Here is a 15,559-nt window from a genome sequence, read left to right as displayed (position 1 = left end):
CATTATGAGATTTTCACATGTGGCCTTGGAGTCCCATCGGGCTTGATATCAGCAGGGTTTCCTGCACCCTTCCCTCTGCTGGCAAAGTTGTTACTGACATCTGTGGAATATAGCAACGCTCTCCGACTGAACAATCTAGCAGCTCATTCTTGCCTGTACTCCAACATCCTGAGATGTGATAAGACTTGATTGATGGGGAAACCATTTGGTTCCCATCATTTTTTTGATTTCCTTGGCAGATTGATAGTATCTGACTTCCTCTTCTGCTGCATCTGGGAAGACTTTTTCTTTGTATTCAAAACAAACTGTGATATTGACCATCAGGGCTGTCCCATCCTTGGCATATACAAGGTCTGGTTTTCTTAGTTCGCCTTCAGCAGTGTGCAGTTTTGGTTTCTGATATACAACCGACTCAAGCTTTCACATTTCTTTTACCAAAATCTCACACAATTTATTATGCCTTTTTATGTGGACATCGTCCCAAAGTATGAGATAGAGATTCATATTTAGCAGAACAGTGTCTGCATTTCATGACTGAATTGTTTTTTCCACGCTCTGGGTATTCCCTGGTGGGATCTATGTTTGCATTCAGTTTCAAAGCCATTAGGAATTGGCGTGCTGTGAAACCCTGATGATAGCTCATCCAGTCATCGCTGATCGGATCATTGCGGAAATGTTCAATTCCACTACCTTGGCATGGTGGTTCTTTCCACTGGGAGAATTCTGCATCTCTCCAGTTACAGGGATTGGGTACTTGACCCTGGGACCTGGCCTCTCCCACTCATTTAGTGTTTCATGGATGCTCTGTAGCATTCTGTTATTATCAAAGAACAGAACTGGGTCTGTTATTGCAAGTACCACTTCTACCTTCCCACTTGCTGCCAGGCACAGTTTGCTGAACTCATCCTCAATACCACTAGTCAATGCAATGCTCTGAATTGTCTCATCTATGGAGTGTGCAATTCTATGTAACTATCTTGCCTGAACAGATGGTATGAGGCTAGCAAGTCTCATCACTCCCAGTCTCCCATTTCTGGATCTGGCATAAATGAATCTTCTGCAGGTAGATGAAGCCACCAAATGATGACCCTCCTAATGCTGTCACTGAGGGAAGAGCATAGGGTTCTCTTACAATTGGTGTGGTCTGCCAGATAGATAATTTGTGGCATGGGTGAAGATTTTCAGTATGTCCAATTTTTGCGAAGGCCTGAGAAGTGCCCTGTCGATCCTCTTGAGCCACGTGTCAAGTTTATCGGATAATGCTGGTTTGGAGAACCCGATCTACAGATCAACCTTTACCCCCAAGGTATGTCTCAGACTTGCCTGGTCTTATCATGTTCAGCCCGTCTGTGTCAATCTTCTATGCATAGGCGGTGGGTGAACTCCCGCTTTGGGGACGCTAGCCCACCGGCCCACCCCTTCCACCCAAGGCCCTTTCCCCCACACGCCGGAGCCCCGAAACCCCATCCCCCTAAGAGGAGAAGCCCTGAGGGGCCCCCTGTGACTGGAGGAGTCCTGGTCCACCTGTCCGCCCCAGCTACAGTGGGCCGAGCCGCCGGCCTCCCTGACCCACCGCCCCCCATCCCCAGAGCGCCAGCCCGAGCTTCCAGCCCCCGGAGCGCCAGGCCAGCCCCAGGCTGAGCTGCCGTTCCCCCCCGCTCCTGACGACCCCCCCATCCGAGTCGCCGCCCCCACCTCCTTATCCACAACCCCCCGCCAGAACCAGGCCAGCCCCAGCGTCAGGCCGAGCCGCTCCCCCAACCTCTGGCAGCCTGCCCAGCCAAGCCATCACACCCTCCCCCCTGAGTGTTGGGTCAGCCCCAGCGCTAGGCCGAGCCGCCAGCCCCCCCACCTCTGAAGGCACTCCCCCAGCCAAGCTGCTGGCCCCCACCGACAACAGCAGGACAAGCTGCCAGCCCTCCGAGCACCAGACCCCCCCCCCGCCCCGAAGGCCCCCACCTGGCCGAGCTGCCAGACCCAGCACCTGGCCGAGCCTCCTCACTTCCCCAGTCACCAAGGAAGAGGGACGTGCCGAGTGTCATCTGTTTGAATGCCTTAAGGATTTTGTTCTATGGTATGTGGAAGAACACCTCTGTCACAGATTGCAAGTGATACGTGAGATTAAAAATACACAGATGTTAAATAATCACATTTTCTTATTTTTGTTACTAATTTAAAACAAAGAATTTAAAGACCCAGTTTGCTTGTCACTGTTTATGAAGTCTGTTTACCCTATGCATTTCCCTCAGCTCAGACAGTGAAAATGATTTCAGTGATTTGTTTTATGTTGGCTGCACTTTCTGGTTTTTAGTGTTGAAAAGTTGGGACTGCAAAAATGGTAGGAGAATGTTTAAGAGAAAGTGTTTCAGTTGAAGCTTAAATTGTTTTAAAATTTTTGTTTTTAGAAAAATCTATATTTAAGGCCAAGGTTTGAGTGGATATCATCCCTTGGATCAGAAAATAGCTTAAGTTAAAGAGGAAGATAAATATGAAATATTTACTCCAATCTAGTGCCTGCTATCCCTCTGATAACCAGTAGGTGGCAAACAGCTCACAATGATTCGACCATCTTCAACTAGTGTTGTGTGACCTCAGAAGCTCTTGAAATTGTTTTAGGCCTAATAGAGACCTGTCAAAGTCTTAATCTCCCAGGTCTCCCATTTCTTCCCGCAGTCCCTTAACAAATGTAGAGTCTCTTGGATCTACTGAATGCACCTTCTTTCTCTTTTACTAAACAATTCGATTACCAATCTTTTTTCATATATAACAATGTCCCTTTTACACTGCTTGGACCGGCAAGTCTTTTTTTTTAAATCACTTCATTTTCTTAAAAGTAAAAAAGAACAAGGGTTTGATTTATACCTATCAATCCAAGAGAATTTGGGAAAATGGAGAGAGTAAAAACTTTTGAGAGGTAAAGTTTCATTTCTTACCTCAAAAATAATACATCTGAGAAAATTTTTTCAATAGTGATATTTTAAAATTCTATTACTCTTACATTTTAAATGAATTAGCAAAACTTCTGCTGAGATTCAATTTCCATTCAAACTCCTAAAGCCTGTTCCATAATGCATGCATGTTTTCTACTGAGAACAACGGGGTTTGAGATTCAAGTAGTTGCTTTGGGACTTTTTTCCCTTTTACTTTTAACAAAATCTTTATAAGTCCTGAAAACAAGTATTAGGACTGAGTGCTTGGTTTCTAACTAATAACATCCAGACTGCACCACAAATGTCATGTAAATCTTCTAGTTATTATTTGTATTACAGTAGTATCTACACACCCCAACTGAGTCTGACACCCCATTGTGCTAGATGCTGTACAAAGAGTAGGAGACACTACCTACCTCAAGTAGCTTACAATATAGACAGACAAGATAGATCAAAGGTGAGACAAGTATTGTTCCCATTTTACAGATAGAGAACTGAAGCACCAAGAGATTAAGTGACTTGTTCAAAGTTACAAAAAATAAATAAATCTGCAGTTGAGCCAGGAACTGAACCCAGATTTTCTAAGGTTCACTCCACCTGCTTTCTCTTTGATTGAATGTGTTTTAATGAGAAATCAAAGAAGTCCTGAGCTGGGTGAACTAAACATTTTAAATACAAGCTTTACCCTTCTTCCCAGAGCATATCTTGAGTTTCAATGGGAGAAAATGAATGAAAAGTTTGGCATTCTAAAGTCTCTGGTCTCCTTCAAATACCATTTTACGAGTCCATAGGTACCTTTTAAATGAGGTAACCTGTCCCTATACTGAAAGTAAGAGGCTTAGGACAAAAGGCTTTCATTTTAATTTCAGAAGTAGAGAAAAGGCCACTTCTGATACCCTAAAGAACAGATTTACAGCAGAGAAAGTTTGCTATGTAATATTATGTGGAAGTTGACATCTAGCTTTTGTAAAAATCTTTGTACCATACCTACATTTTTCTGAAGTAGTGCATATTTTCCAGTCCTTCACCACGTACAGTGGAACCCCGATTATCCAATCTAATTGGGATCAGGGTAAGATCGGATAACCAAAAATCTGGATAAACCGGAGAATGGGTGACAGAGCTCGAGTTGTCAGCCCTGCGCATGGCAGAGCGTGGGCTGACATCAGGAGCCCCAGCTGCTCGGGGCTGATAGCTTGAGCCCTGCCACTGTCAGCCCTGGGAGGCTGGTGGTTCGGATAATATGGAGAGCTGGATAATGGAGGTTCAGATAAACAGGGTTCTACTGAATAATTACTGATAATGATGCTACAAGATTATTTGAGTAACAAACAGAAGAGCAAAGGTACAAACAGCACAAATTAAGTAGAGACATGGTGGCTGAGCACTGCTGAATGAATGTTGTTGGGTGTCCTCAGGAAGGAAAAAAGAAAAAAATTCGAAGTTGTATAGCCATTAAGAATATAAATGTAAACAGACTACCTGGGCCTCCTTACTGTTCATAGAAATGTGGAGCTGGAAGGGAACTAAAGAAGTCAAGTCCAGCCCCCCTGTGCTCTGGCAGGACCAAATAAGCCTGGACCATCACTGACAGGTATTTGTCCAATCTGTTTTTAAAAAACTCCACGATGGGATTCCATAATCTCTCTTGGAAGTCTATTCCAGCTTAACTACCGTTGTAGTCAGAATTTTTTTCCTAATACTTAATCTAAATCTCCTTTGCTGTACATTAACCCATTACTTCTTGTCCTACCTCCAGTGAACATGGAGAACAATTGAGCACAGTCCTTTTTATAACATCCCTTAACATATTTGAAGACCGTTATCATGTTCCCCCTCAGTCTTCTTTTCTCAAGACTAAACATGCCCAGTATTTTTTTTTTCATTCCATTATGCTCTATGTTCCTACGTAACTCCTGTATTTTTGGAAAGGTTATCATACCGTTTAGCAAATAGGATGTCTAACTTTGGTTCTAAAAGTGTTATAGTTTAAATACCATTGATGTTTTGTTTTCCTTAAAAAAACAAACAAACATACTTTCAGACTAGACAGTTTTCTTTGGGTCTGACCTGATTATTTGCATTCATGCCACTATCACAGATCTCAACAACAAGAGTGGTACTTCTTCAAAAAAATTAGCATAGTAAAAAAAGCCAACAGAGAAGGACAGGAGGGAGGAGAGGAGAAATAATGGCTTGCTTGATAATTATATGCAAAGGTTTTATCCATCTAAATGGTCAAGTAAAACAATACACAACTATGGCTGACTTTTCGTCCTTCACAGCTCTCAAGTGTTGGTTTATGAAGGCTTTGGATAACACGCTAATCCCCTATTGGGTTTGGTTACTCTGACCATTTAACTAGATCACCATACCTTTTGTTTTAAAAAAGCAACCCCCCAAAACTGATATTTTACTTATAATGACCGAGCTTTTTCTTCTTCTGTTTTGATTTTAACTGTACAAATAGTTCTGATCAATTCTAAAACAACAGACTCCATCTGAATGGTTTTATTGCATTTCTGGTTTCTGTAATTCTGGCATAGAGTCTACTACACTCACATTTGTATGAGAAAATTGGAAATGTGACAAAGTGTTTGAAAAGAACATCCACAGATTAGGCTGATTTGATTTTTTTAATCTCTACCTCTGTGAAAATGATGCCTTCAGAGAATATGGACCTGACGACATGGGTCCAAATTATGTATATTCATGAAACAAACTACATTGCCTGGAAAATGTCCAGAGTTCCAGGGCCCGACTTTTTTTTTGATAGGCATTGAGTGGCCATATTCAAAAACCAAAGCGTTTGTCCAAATATGGACAATAAAATTACACTGATGTCAAAACGTTGTCAACCTAACCAGGTTTCCTTAAAAAGACAATGTTTACCCATTTTTGCTCTGACGTGCAAAAAAAAAAAAGTCAGATTACTCAGCTGCTACAAGATGAGACAAAATGGTAGAAAAACAGCTTAAGAAATAACAACAAAAAATTAGTGTAAGATACTGAAATCCCCTCAAAGTGACTGAGATGTAGAAATGTTTGGATGCAAATTGCTTTCAAATAAGTTAATCATCACAATGGGCCAAAAAAGAAAAAATATTTTAAAATAAGTAATACCCAGCAAAATTTCTTTCCATTAACAGTTTAAACTCAGACTTGTATTTTCCCCTCAGTATTCTAGAAAGAGATAGGAACCATTATAAATACAACATGACAGTTTGATGACAGCATTATTGGGGGGTTCACTTCAATGAAACTTCTTACTTGTTAACCCTAAGTGCTTGAGCTTTAGGAATTGTTGCTCTCTTGTAAAATTGCACATGAATTGCACTGAGTTTGTTTTACTCTGCCACACATAAACTAGCCCACAGTAGTCAGTATTGAAGGAAAAATTATACAAATCCTCCCAGCCTCCTTAGCCCCTTTTTGGAAGAGTGAGCTAATCACATGATTCCTTTCAACATTCTCCCAAAGCCACAAGTCACATCCAATGGCTATGATTCTTTGGTGCTTAAACAGTTGCAGTTGTGAGGACAACTTTCATCTTAAGGAGGAACAAGGTTTTCTAAACTCTGAACATAAGGAAACACCCAGGAAATAACCTAGCTCAAACCTAGATAGTTGTGAGATTGCACCAAGAGAGTCTGGGTTTCCTGATGCAACACGCTAATGAAAATGCATTAGCAGCCCTACCCCACAACTGCCTTGTGACAAGGAGCTCTGCTGTGACTGGGTACTCACCACTGGATGATCTCAGTAATTTGGGCCTCCCAGTGTGCCACAGATTCCTTTTTATCTGCCAGGTCTCTCATTTCTTCTTCTAGCTGTCGGTTGTTCATACTTAGCCTCTCAAACATGGTGGTGAGCTGAAAGAGGATTTAAAAACCACATTTAATCTAAAAAGAGCTATGACTTAACCATCTTGCTCACCTACCTGATCAAGGAGTTTTGCCTCCCTGTGCCACACCACTGGGTGTCCACTTTAAAAATCTGTATCACCTATCAGAATAAACTGCATGTGACAACAAAGGCTGAAACATTTTCTTCTCATGTCCAAAGTTAAGACACCTTGAGAATTACAATCTTGTGACATTTCTGACATATCTTAGGGCTTGATCTTGCACAGTATAGGTGTGTAGTGTTGCATGTAGAAGCACAACATTAAAAGTGTTGAGCAAGACAGAGAATGCAAGAGAGTCCGATCCTGTCTTACAGCTCTGCTCTATAGCCACCAAGTTATTCCTGCTTAGTAGCAGGAGTGAGGCCTATGAGGGGAATGTACCACTGTGTCTCCTCAGACACTCCCATTCTCTGCTCACCCTAATCCCGTTTTTACCTTGCTCATTTATAGAGAGTGGGATTCATCTTGCAACTTACTACAATTCTCCAAGAGCTTTTCTACACAGAGCCGTTGCCAGTACAGCTGTGCTGGCATAGCAATGCCAACAGAGCTTCCTAAAGTTGCATAAACCAGCAGGAGTTCTTCTGCCAACATAGCTACATACCACCTTTCTGAATGGCATTAGCTATGCTAATCCAAACACTCATCTGTTATCATAGTTGTGTCTACATTGGGGATTTTGCCAGCATAGCTAATGCAGCTTGGGTGTATAATTTTTTCATACTCCAAGCTGACAGCTATGCTGGCAAAATTTTGTGATATAGACCAAGCCTAAATAGAGGAATATATCTAGTGGTTAACTTTCCTTTCCGCCATACAGGTTCTATTCACATGTGCACACCCTGCAAGATCAAGGCCATAATTGGTTTGTGTTAATATCAGGGATCAAGGACAAATTAGACTACATAATTATTTGTATAGGTCAAATTTGGACCAGAGACTATGCAGGCTTGAATCTACCATACAGTACCTGTATTTCTTTAAATACTAAATTATAACAGCAAATTGGAATGATGCAAAATTTAATCTATTTTCCCCAACATGATTATTAAATTGTATATTTATCAGTAAAACGTGTCTCCTCTATGGCCAACATCTGTAATTATATTTAAATAGGAGTCCCCTGAGCACTTTTTACAGGTCCTAATGATTTGTGATTATGAATGTTAATAGGTCTATCTAAAAAATTCACATATGTCATTTTGCAAGGCATAATGAAAATCTTTAACAGAATAAAGCAAAGTATAAAAACATCAAGGCCTCTAATCTTATAGTACTTAAAGCTACATTTATATAAAGGTCTACATTGTTATGGAAATATTCTTAGTTTGTACAGTATGGTAATTTAAAAATGTCTTCCATTATTTTTTAAAATACACATAAAAGCAACTAAAAAAATCAAGTGAACTTCTTGCTTTAGGTAACCTTTGCCAACCAGCAATGAACTGGAACAACCCAGTGAAAAATGAACATTAAAGAGATAACCTAGCTTAATTATTTTTTTGCACCAATTTTTCTTTTCCACTCATCACATGGTAATGCTAACACAGCTGCCTTGTAATTTGTAGCTTTTTAAGATCTCAAAGTAACACTTCATCTTCCAAGATAGAAATGACGAAGTCATTGCATCGTAATCTACATGCAAGTACATGTAAAGTAATCACATTATTTGTCAATTATATGGTTATTTGGGTCATGCAAGCAAATCATTATTGTTTTAATTTGGCTTAAGGAATTGTGAAGAGTTTCTGTGAAAAAGCCATAAAATCAACATAAATTATTTTTTTTAAAAAATACATTTAAAAGATCAGATAAGACTCGATTCCCTTCTCAAACCAAATGGGAGATACTCTTCTGTGTAGGATCAGTTGAACTTCTGATATATCCTATATTAGAGATTACATGTTGGTTCCAGTTACTTAAAATGGGTCTTATCCATCTCTGCTATGATCCTGTATTGTTGTCTTCATACAGGGTACTTGATGCTTGTAAAACTCTCTAGCTTCAGTCAAGCAACACTCACCTTATCAAGCTCATTTGAGAGCTTTTTGTTTTCCTCTGTTAGCAGAGTCTTCTCCCGTTCATACTTCTGTTTGAACTCTGTTTCAAACTCCTCTCTTTCACTTTGGCTAAGGTACAATATAAAATACAATAAGACGTTTCATATACTGCAAACAATCCACTATATTGTTTGATTAAATGAATACTATAATGTGTGAGTATGTAAAGGCTCTAAAAATTAATATGTACAGCAGCTGAAAGTAAAAATATTAAACATATTATTAAAAATATTAACCCCCCCTAAAATGTGAACAACATGATTATCTTCTTAGTATTAGGACAGCAAGTCAGTGTGCTTAGTGTTATCGTTAGACAAAATTAACCTTCCTTCACTGCAGGACTGCAGAGCCTCAGGAAACTAACATTTCTCAGTCTTCTTGTAAGTACTTTATTCTTTGGATAGATCTTCCAGATGCTCAGCAATTATAATTTTGCAGAATAAAAGATAGGTAAGGCATCACCACAAATTCAGACATTCACAGTTAAAGGTAAAACCTTCATATATCCTACTTTGTTAAAATGGCATTTTAATTTCCATATATCTCTGCACTTCCTGATCCCAGGCAGGATTAAAGGCAGAACTGCCAGAGATGAGACCTCGACCTAATAGCATGCCATGTGTGGAACAGTCATTGGACTGGCAGGATTAAACCAGTGATGAGAAAAACTTCTGCTTACAATATTGCCAGGCTAATTTAGCAGACCTAAAAGGCCACTCATTGACGATTCACCCATCAGTATCAGTAAGAAGAGGATGGATCAATTGACCAACGGGGACACAATCATGACTGAACTGGAGACATCAATATCAGCAGATTCTCAAGCCTGTTCAGATGCTCATTCTGTGAAAAGCCTCAGGCTAGCTCCTGCTCCCTGCTTGCCTTCTCAGGTGGGTTTTGTTCACCACAGAGGGAACACGTGTAATATAATGCTGAATTAATCAACATTATCCTAACTGAAGGAATCCCTGTGGATTTGCAGGTGAATGATGCTGCTGTGGCCTTCTCTCCCTGCTAAATGGAGCACAATTCTCTCAGTCCGTGGGATCAGAAGAAGGGTAATACAATGCAGCAAAACTACACTGCTCCTGCTCCCCACCCCACACTACCACCACCACCTCAAATCCACCCTTTTTGGATCGCCTACACTTGCAGAATTTCAGGAAAACCACTTCATAGCAATGGTAGGTAACAAGGATGTACTTTACCAGTGGGCTAATTAGGCTGTGTCACACATAAATACTAGTTCAATAAATATCTTTGTTCATCTATTCAAATGCTTAGTAGGTACTCACTAAAAAGCCAGATAAAATAATCATCAAAAACTCTGTCCTGAAGTGTGTGAATTTAATTGCAAACAGGTCAGTGTTTCAGATTATGTGATGGGGAAATTATATCCTGGTTTTACTCTGTCTCTGAGAAAGAATTTGGCAAAGAGTTATAACAGTTCTGCGAGAACATCCTTAAAAGCTGAGAGGCCGTCGGTGGCTATACTGAGCCCATTTAAGAGTATTCCTGGTTTGAATTTCCTACCCCTAATTTAAAATTCATTTAATGTTTCAACCAGACTTCGAAATATAGTACACAATATTAGGTTAAGCTCTGAAATTGTTTGTTGTTAGGCATCCTTTGAAACATAACACTTCATTCTACCAGTGTACCATATTAATTATTACTGTTTAAACTCCAATTCTGAAATCTACCACCAATCCTTTCCCAGACTAAGAGATTCCATGCATATGATGAGTAGACTGGGCAGTAGCCAGAAAAAGATTACAGCATTAGGGGAATGGATAATGAGTCTCGCTGCCATGTATGAGGAGCAGAATCAAGCCTAACTTCTCAAACAGTAGATTAACCCTTTTTTTTTTAAAGAGTTTGGCTAACTCTTTTTGTTTAGTTTTGTGTGTTTATTGTTATGATTTGTTTTGGTTCCTATGAATTTTGTCTAATATTTGCTCTGTAAAGCCTTGATCATCACAGCCACTGTGCTGATGGGTTTTTAGGATTTCTGCCAACTCCTGTTTCTGGGGAGGGGAGAAAAGGGACAGGATACGTAATTGACATGTTTTTAGTATTTGTAACTGAAGTTCTTAATTGCAATGGTGATAGTTAAGGCTGCAAGTTTGTCACGGAAGTCACAGATTCCGTGATTTTCCAGGATCTCCATGACTTCTGCAGCAGCCGGTGCAGCTGGTCTGAGGACCACCTGAACAGCTTGGGCAGCCCCTGGGCCAGCCGCACCGGCTGCTGCTGGGGCAGTCTTGGGCCACCCCCCACCCCCAAAGCAGCAAGAGTTTGGGTGTGTGTGGGAGGGGGCTCAGGGCTGAGGGTTGGGCGTGAGGGCTCAGGGGGGCTCCCCTGGAAGAGGTGACATGTCTCTCACTCAGTTCCTAGCTCCACGCGCTGCCTCTGTCCACAGGCACCACCCCTGCAGTTCCTGGCCAATGGGAGCTGTGGAGCCCGCGCTTAGGCTGGGGGCAGCACGTGGACCTAGGAGCTGAGGGAGGGACATGTCGCTGCTTCCATGTAGTCACGAGGAGCCAGGTAGGGAGTCTGCCAGGCCAGCCAACACCCCCCACTCGCACCAGCAGGGGTCCCAGGCTGCTCCCACCCCCAAGCACTCTGGGCTGCCCGCCCACAAGCATCCGTGGCACCTACCGGCCGCCCCCATAAGCACCCGTGGCACCCCCCCCTCCAAGATTTAGCCAGGGGTATATAGTACAAGTTATGGACAGGTCATGGGCCGTGAATTTTTGTTTACTGCCTGTGACCTATCCATTACTTTTACTAAAAATACCTGTGACTAAAACGTAGCCTTAGTGATAAGTCCTTATACCAGTAAATCAGACTGATCAGGGATGAGGCAAGGGAAGCAAAGGGAGGAGATAAAGAAATGTAATGGGGGAAAATGCAGCCTCAGAAATAAGAGGTAAATGGAAAGCTCCACCTACTGCCCTCAAGTATATTCTTGACAAGCCTCGAATCCCTGTCTCAGAAAAGTGATGAAATCCACTGGCATATACCTTGGGCAGGGAAGAAGATCAAAATCTCTCTCTCCCATCAACCTTTTATTCTCCTCTAAACCTTAGCTGTCTATCTGCTCACAAGCGATAGAAAGGATACACATACACTAGATTGTCTTTTATTCTCAAAATAATTGTGAATGAGCCACAATAAACCAATGTAAAATACATCTTCTAAGACATCGTGTAACCCTTAACCTCATTACTGTGATTGTGGGGGAGGGCACAAATTATTTTATCTTGCTATTTTGAAACAACAAAAAGGGACCTTGAAGTCAAACTCAAACCTCCAACATTTGACAGACCCGTGTCACACCCTATACAAAACTGACTTATAAACCTCTATGCTCTGTAGTGTAAACCATCCATTAATTCACAGGTTCAGAAGAAACTTCTCCTAAGGACAGTCTATTCCATATTGTCCAATGCAGGTTTCTTGTAGTTTCCGCTAAAATATTTGGTACGGATAATTGTCAGACACAGAATATTGGACTAGATGGAGTAGGGGTCTGATCTTGTATTCTTGTGTTCCAATGGTATAAGGCATCTGTTTCATGCCCTGGTAAATCACAAGTTATCACACCTTAGCATATTGTCATCAGTATGGAAAAAATAGCATTTTTCTCTCCCTCTGAGACCTACGCACTTGGACTACTGGTATTAAGAAAACCTTATCTTTAGCAATGGAGGGATCTGAAAAACAGTACCAATAATTGTTTTTAAAAAACTATGACTTTACGTAAGCAGTTTTTCTGAAAACACCTAACATATTCAGAATACTGTGGTATAAAGCTCTTATTAGCTCTTGTGTGGAACAATCTACATAACTTGCTCTTTTCTTTGCCACTCATAAGTAATGCAGATGATAAAATCTTTCAGTCATAACTCAGCTTTTTGTTGTTGTTTTTTTAAACACACAGGATCACACTTAAATACAGACAGTTTTTCATTTTTATGGAAGACCTGTTTTTTAATTTCCATTTTGGTACATGCTATGTTTTTAGAAATGTCTTTGTTTCAATAATCGAGATAGATTCAGCATAAAACTTCTCAGGTGTTTCCTCATCCTTTGCAATACTGCTACCTAATGTCCATTTACCATTGACAGAGGCTCAGAAAACTTTTTATGTCTGGTCATGAAAACAAAAAACATTGCAGGTTTAAAGAGAAAAATGCAATAAAGTTTTATAAACTAAAACAATGTGCTCTAAAGAAGACCACCAAATACTTAAAGAGGAGCAACAGCTTTAATTCTTCAGTTCCTAATATTTATGCTTCACTCATAAATCAGTGAGCTACTTCAGATCCAAGTCAGGTCAACTTTTTTCACGTACTAAGGCCCCAGTCATACATTAGTATCTGCTAGGGTAGATTTGTATCTCTGTGGAGTTCCAATGACTGCAATGGGACTCTACACGTGCCTGTTTTAGAAGAGCCTGGTGCAAGGTCAGGCTCTTGTAAAGAATGTTTTATATTCTTGAGGGCTGATCCTGTAAGATGCTGAGCCCTTCCTGTGCTGTGGGTCTTTGACTCCCACTGAAGGGTCAAGGCCCTTAATTCTGGATACTTGATACCTTTTTGTTCATGATTTTCACAGACTTTCCTATATTACAAATATTATACACACACCACACACACAGTACCATTATATATATTATACATACTGTCCCATTCACGCTAGACTCCATTCATGTTCACTTTTTCTTTAAAGAGATCTAAAAGATCCTGTTGGAACTAGATTTATAAACAGCAAACATGAAACAGAGTAACTTTATGAAACTGTTCAGCTATTATATTAGAATTGGAAATTTGATTACCTTTTGACTTTTGCAGCTGCACGACTTTGGGGTGTAACCCGATAAGTTCTCAAACCATGCAGTGTCAGGGCTGGTCAATATTTGGATGAGAAAGCTCCAAGAAAAACTTGGACAGGTTGTGGTGTTGGCGATTCATTATATGACGCTCCCCACTGAGTCAGTACTGAACTAATATGCCATCATGGTGTTAAAGGGTCACTATAGTATTCAGCTGACATCCATAGTTCTATTTCGAATCACTAAAGATATGGTAGCCTTTTTTGCATTTGTAGGGTTTCTGACCCCAGTATTTTGTCAAAACTTTAACTGTGATAGTGATAACATGCTACTTATGGAAACTACCCCTACCGTCTCAACTGGATGTTATTCTTCACTTCCTGTCCTAAAACAAAGGTATAATGTACCGACACACAATGGGCTGCTGCACATCTGTCTGAAAGATGGCTGTATTCCAGTAGTAGTTGAAGTGATTCCTTTGCACATTTCCCTCTTATTGCATAAAACAATGCATTAGGGAAAAATTGCTCCCCCACATGTGCCCCCCCACCCATTTACAAGGCTTTTTTAAAAGTCATTTTTCATTTCATCCCACCTTCTACTATCAGCAGCAGATCAATAAAGGTAGGGGAAATATCCAGTTTTTATTAAACTGGAGGATATCCATGGGGACAACAGAGATATTTCCTGTGGATCCCAGCTGCCTATACTTTTCTGAAATATAGTAGTCATCTCTGCTATCCTAAAAATCAAGCACCGCCGGAACCCCCCTCCAGCGCCGCGCCCGCACTGCACCCCCACCGAGCGTCGCGCGCCGGAACCCCCCCCCCCCGAGCGCCGAGCCCCGCGCTGCGCCCCCCCCCCGCCGAGTGCCGCGCCGCCGGAGCCCGCCCCCACCAGAACCCCCTTCCAGCGCCGCGCCCGTGCCGCCCCCTCGCCGAGCCCCGCACAACCGGAGCCCGCCCCCCCAGCGCCGCGCCGCTGGACAGCCCCCCGCGGAATGCCGCGCCGCGCTCCCCCCCGCCGCCCCTTACCAGGTGCCGCCCCAAGCATGTGCTTGGGTGCCTGGTGCCTGGAGCCGGCCCTGGTTAAGGACCCAAGGTAAGAGGGGAATAGTTGGGAAAGCATACATCAGTGGTTTTGACCACTGTACCAGGAATGCATCCCCTCTAGTATTGGGCACTTGAGCAGCAAAGGAGCAGTAGGTTGGACACTTCTTGTTTACCTGTGATGCAAAGAGGTCCCATGACAGGACCCCCACTGCTGGAAGAAGTTCTGTACCATCAAGCTGTGAAGCTCCCACTCATGGTCCCTGTCGAGGTGTCTGCTGAGGCTGTCAGCTAAGGTGTTCATTACTCCAGAAAGTTGCACCTCTGACAGGTTGATCTGGGGTTGGATGCACCAACTCCAAAATTTGACTACCTCTGCACAGATTGGAGTGGACCTCGCTGCCCTCTCCTTATTTATGTAGAACTCTGTGGTCATGTTATCCAACATGTCACCATGGTACAGTGTCAGACACATTGAGTAACACTTGCAGGGACAACTGCTATGATCTCAGCTTATTATAATTAATAAAGTCATTTTTCAAAATTAGGGCCTGGTAATTTACTATCTGCAACTGTAGGCTTGCAAAAGATACTGCATCGGACACTGCCCTCACCTTCACAACCTGATAATTACAAACAATTTCTGGACTGCCTGAAAAGAATCAGAGAGGCTCTGCGGATTTCTCTGGAGGAAATTCAAGACCCTGCTTACAAGCTTCTGGATATTCTCCAGACTACAGACCCTAGTAAGGAGGCGCTTCCCATCAATCATG

General features: G+C 41.8%; 1 protein-coding gene across 13 annotated transcripts in view; it reads right to left on the bottom strand.

The window, feature by feature from the left end:
- Positions 1-15,559, bottom strand: part of CDC42BPA (CDC42 binding protein kinase alpha) — a 326,251-nt gene that overhangs the window by 71,449 nt on the left and 239,243 nt on the right. For all 13 annotated transcript variants that reach the window (XM_042848545.2, XM_065590558.1, XM_042848542.2 and 10 more), the window contains 2 exons: positions 8,861-8,966; positions 6,678-6,802 (listed from right to left, as the gene is read on the bottom strand). In XM_042848545.2, the coding sequence (XP_042704479.1) occupies positions 6,678-6,802; positions 8,861-8,966 (231 nt within the window). The remainder of the gene's footprint in view (positions 1-6,677; positions 6,803-8,860; positions 8,967-15,559) is intronic.

This window comes from Chrysemys picta, chromosome 3 (assembly GCF_011386835.1).
Source record: "Chrysemys picta bellii isolate R12L10 chromosome 3, ASM1138683v2, whole genome shotgun sequence".
NCBI classification, from domain to species: domain Eukaryota; kingdom Metazoa; phylum Chordata; order Testudines; family Emydidae; genus Chrysemys; species Chrysemys picta.
The sequence above is the reverse complement of the archived record's forward strand: the minus strand, read 5'-3'. Positions and strand labels throughout refer to the sequence as shown.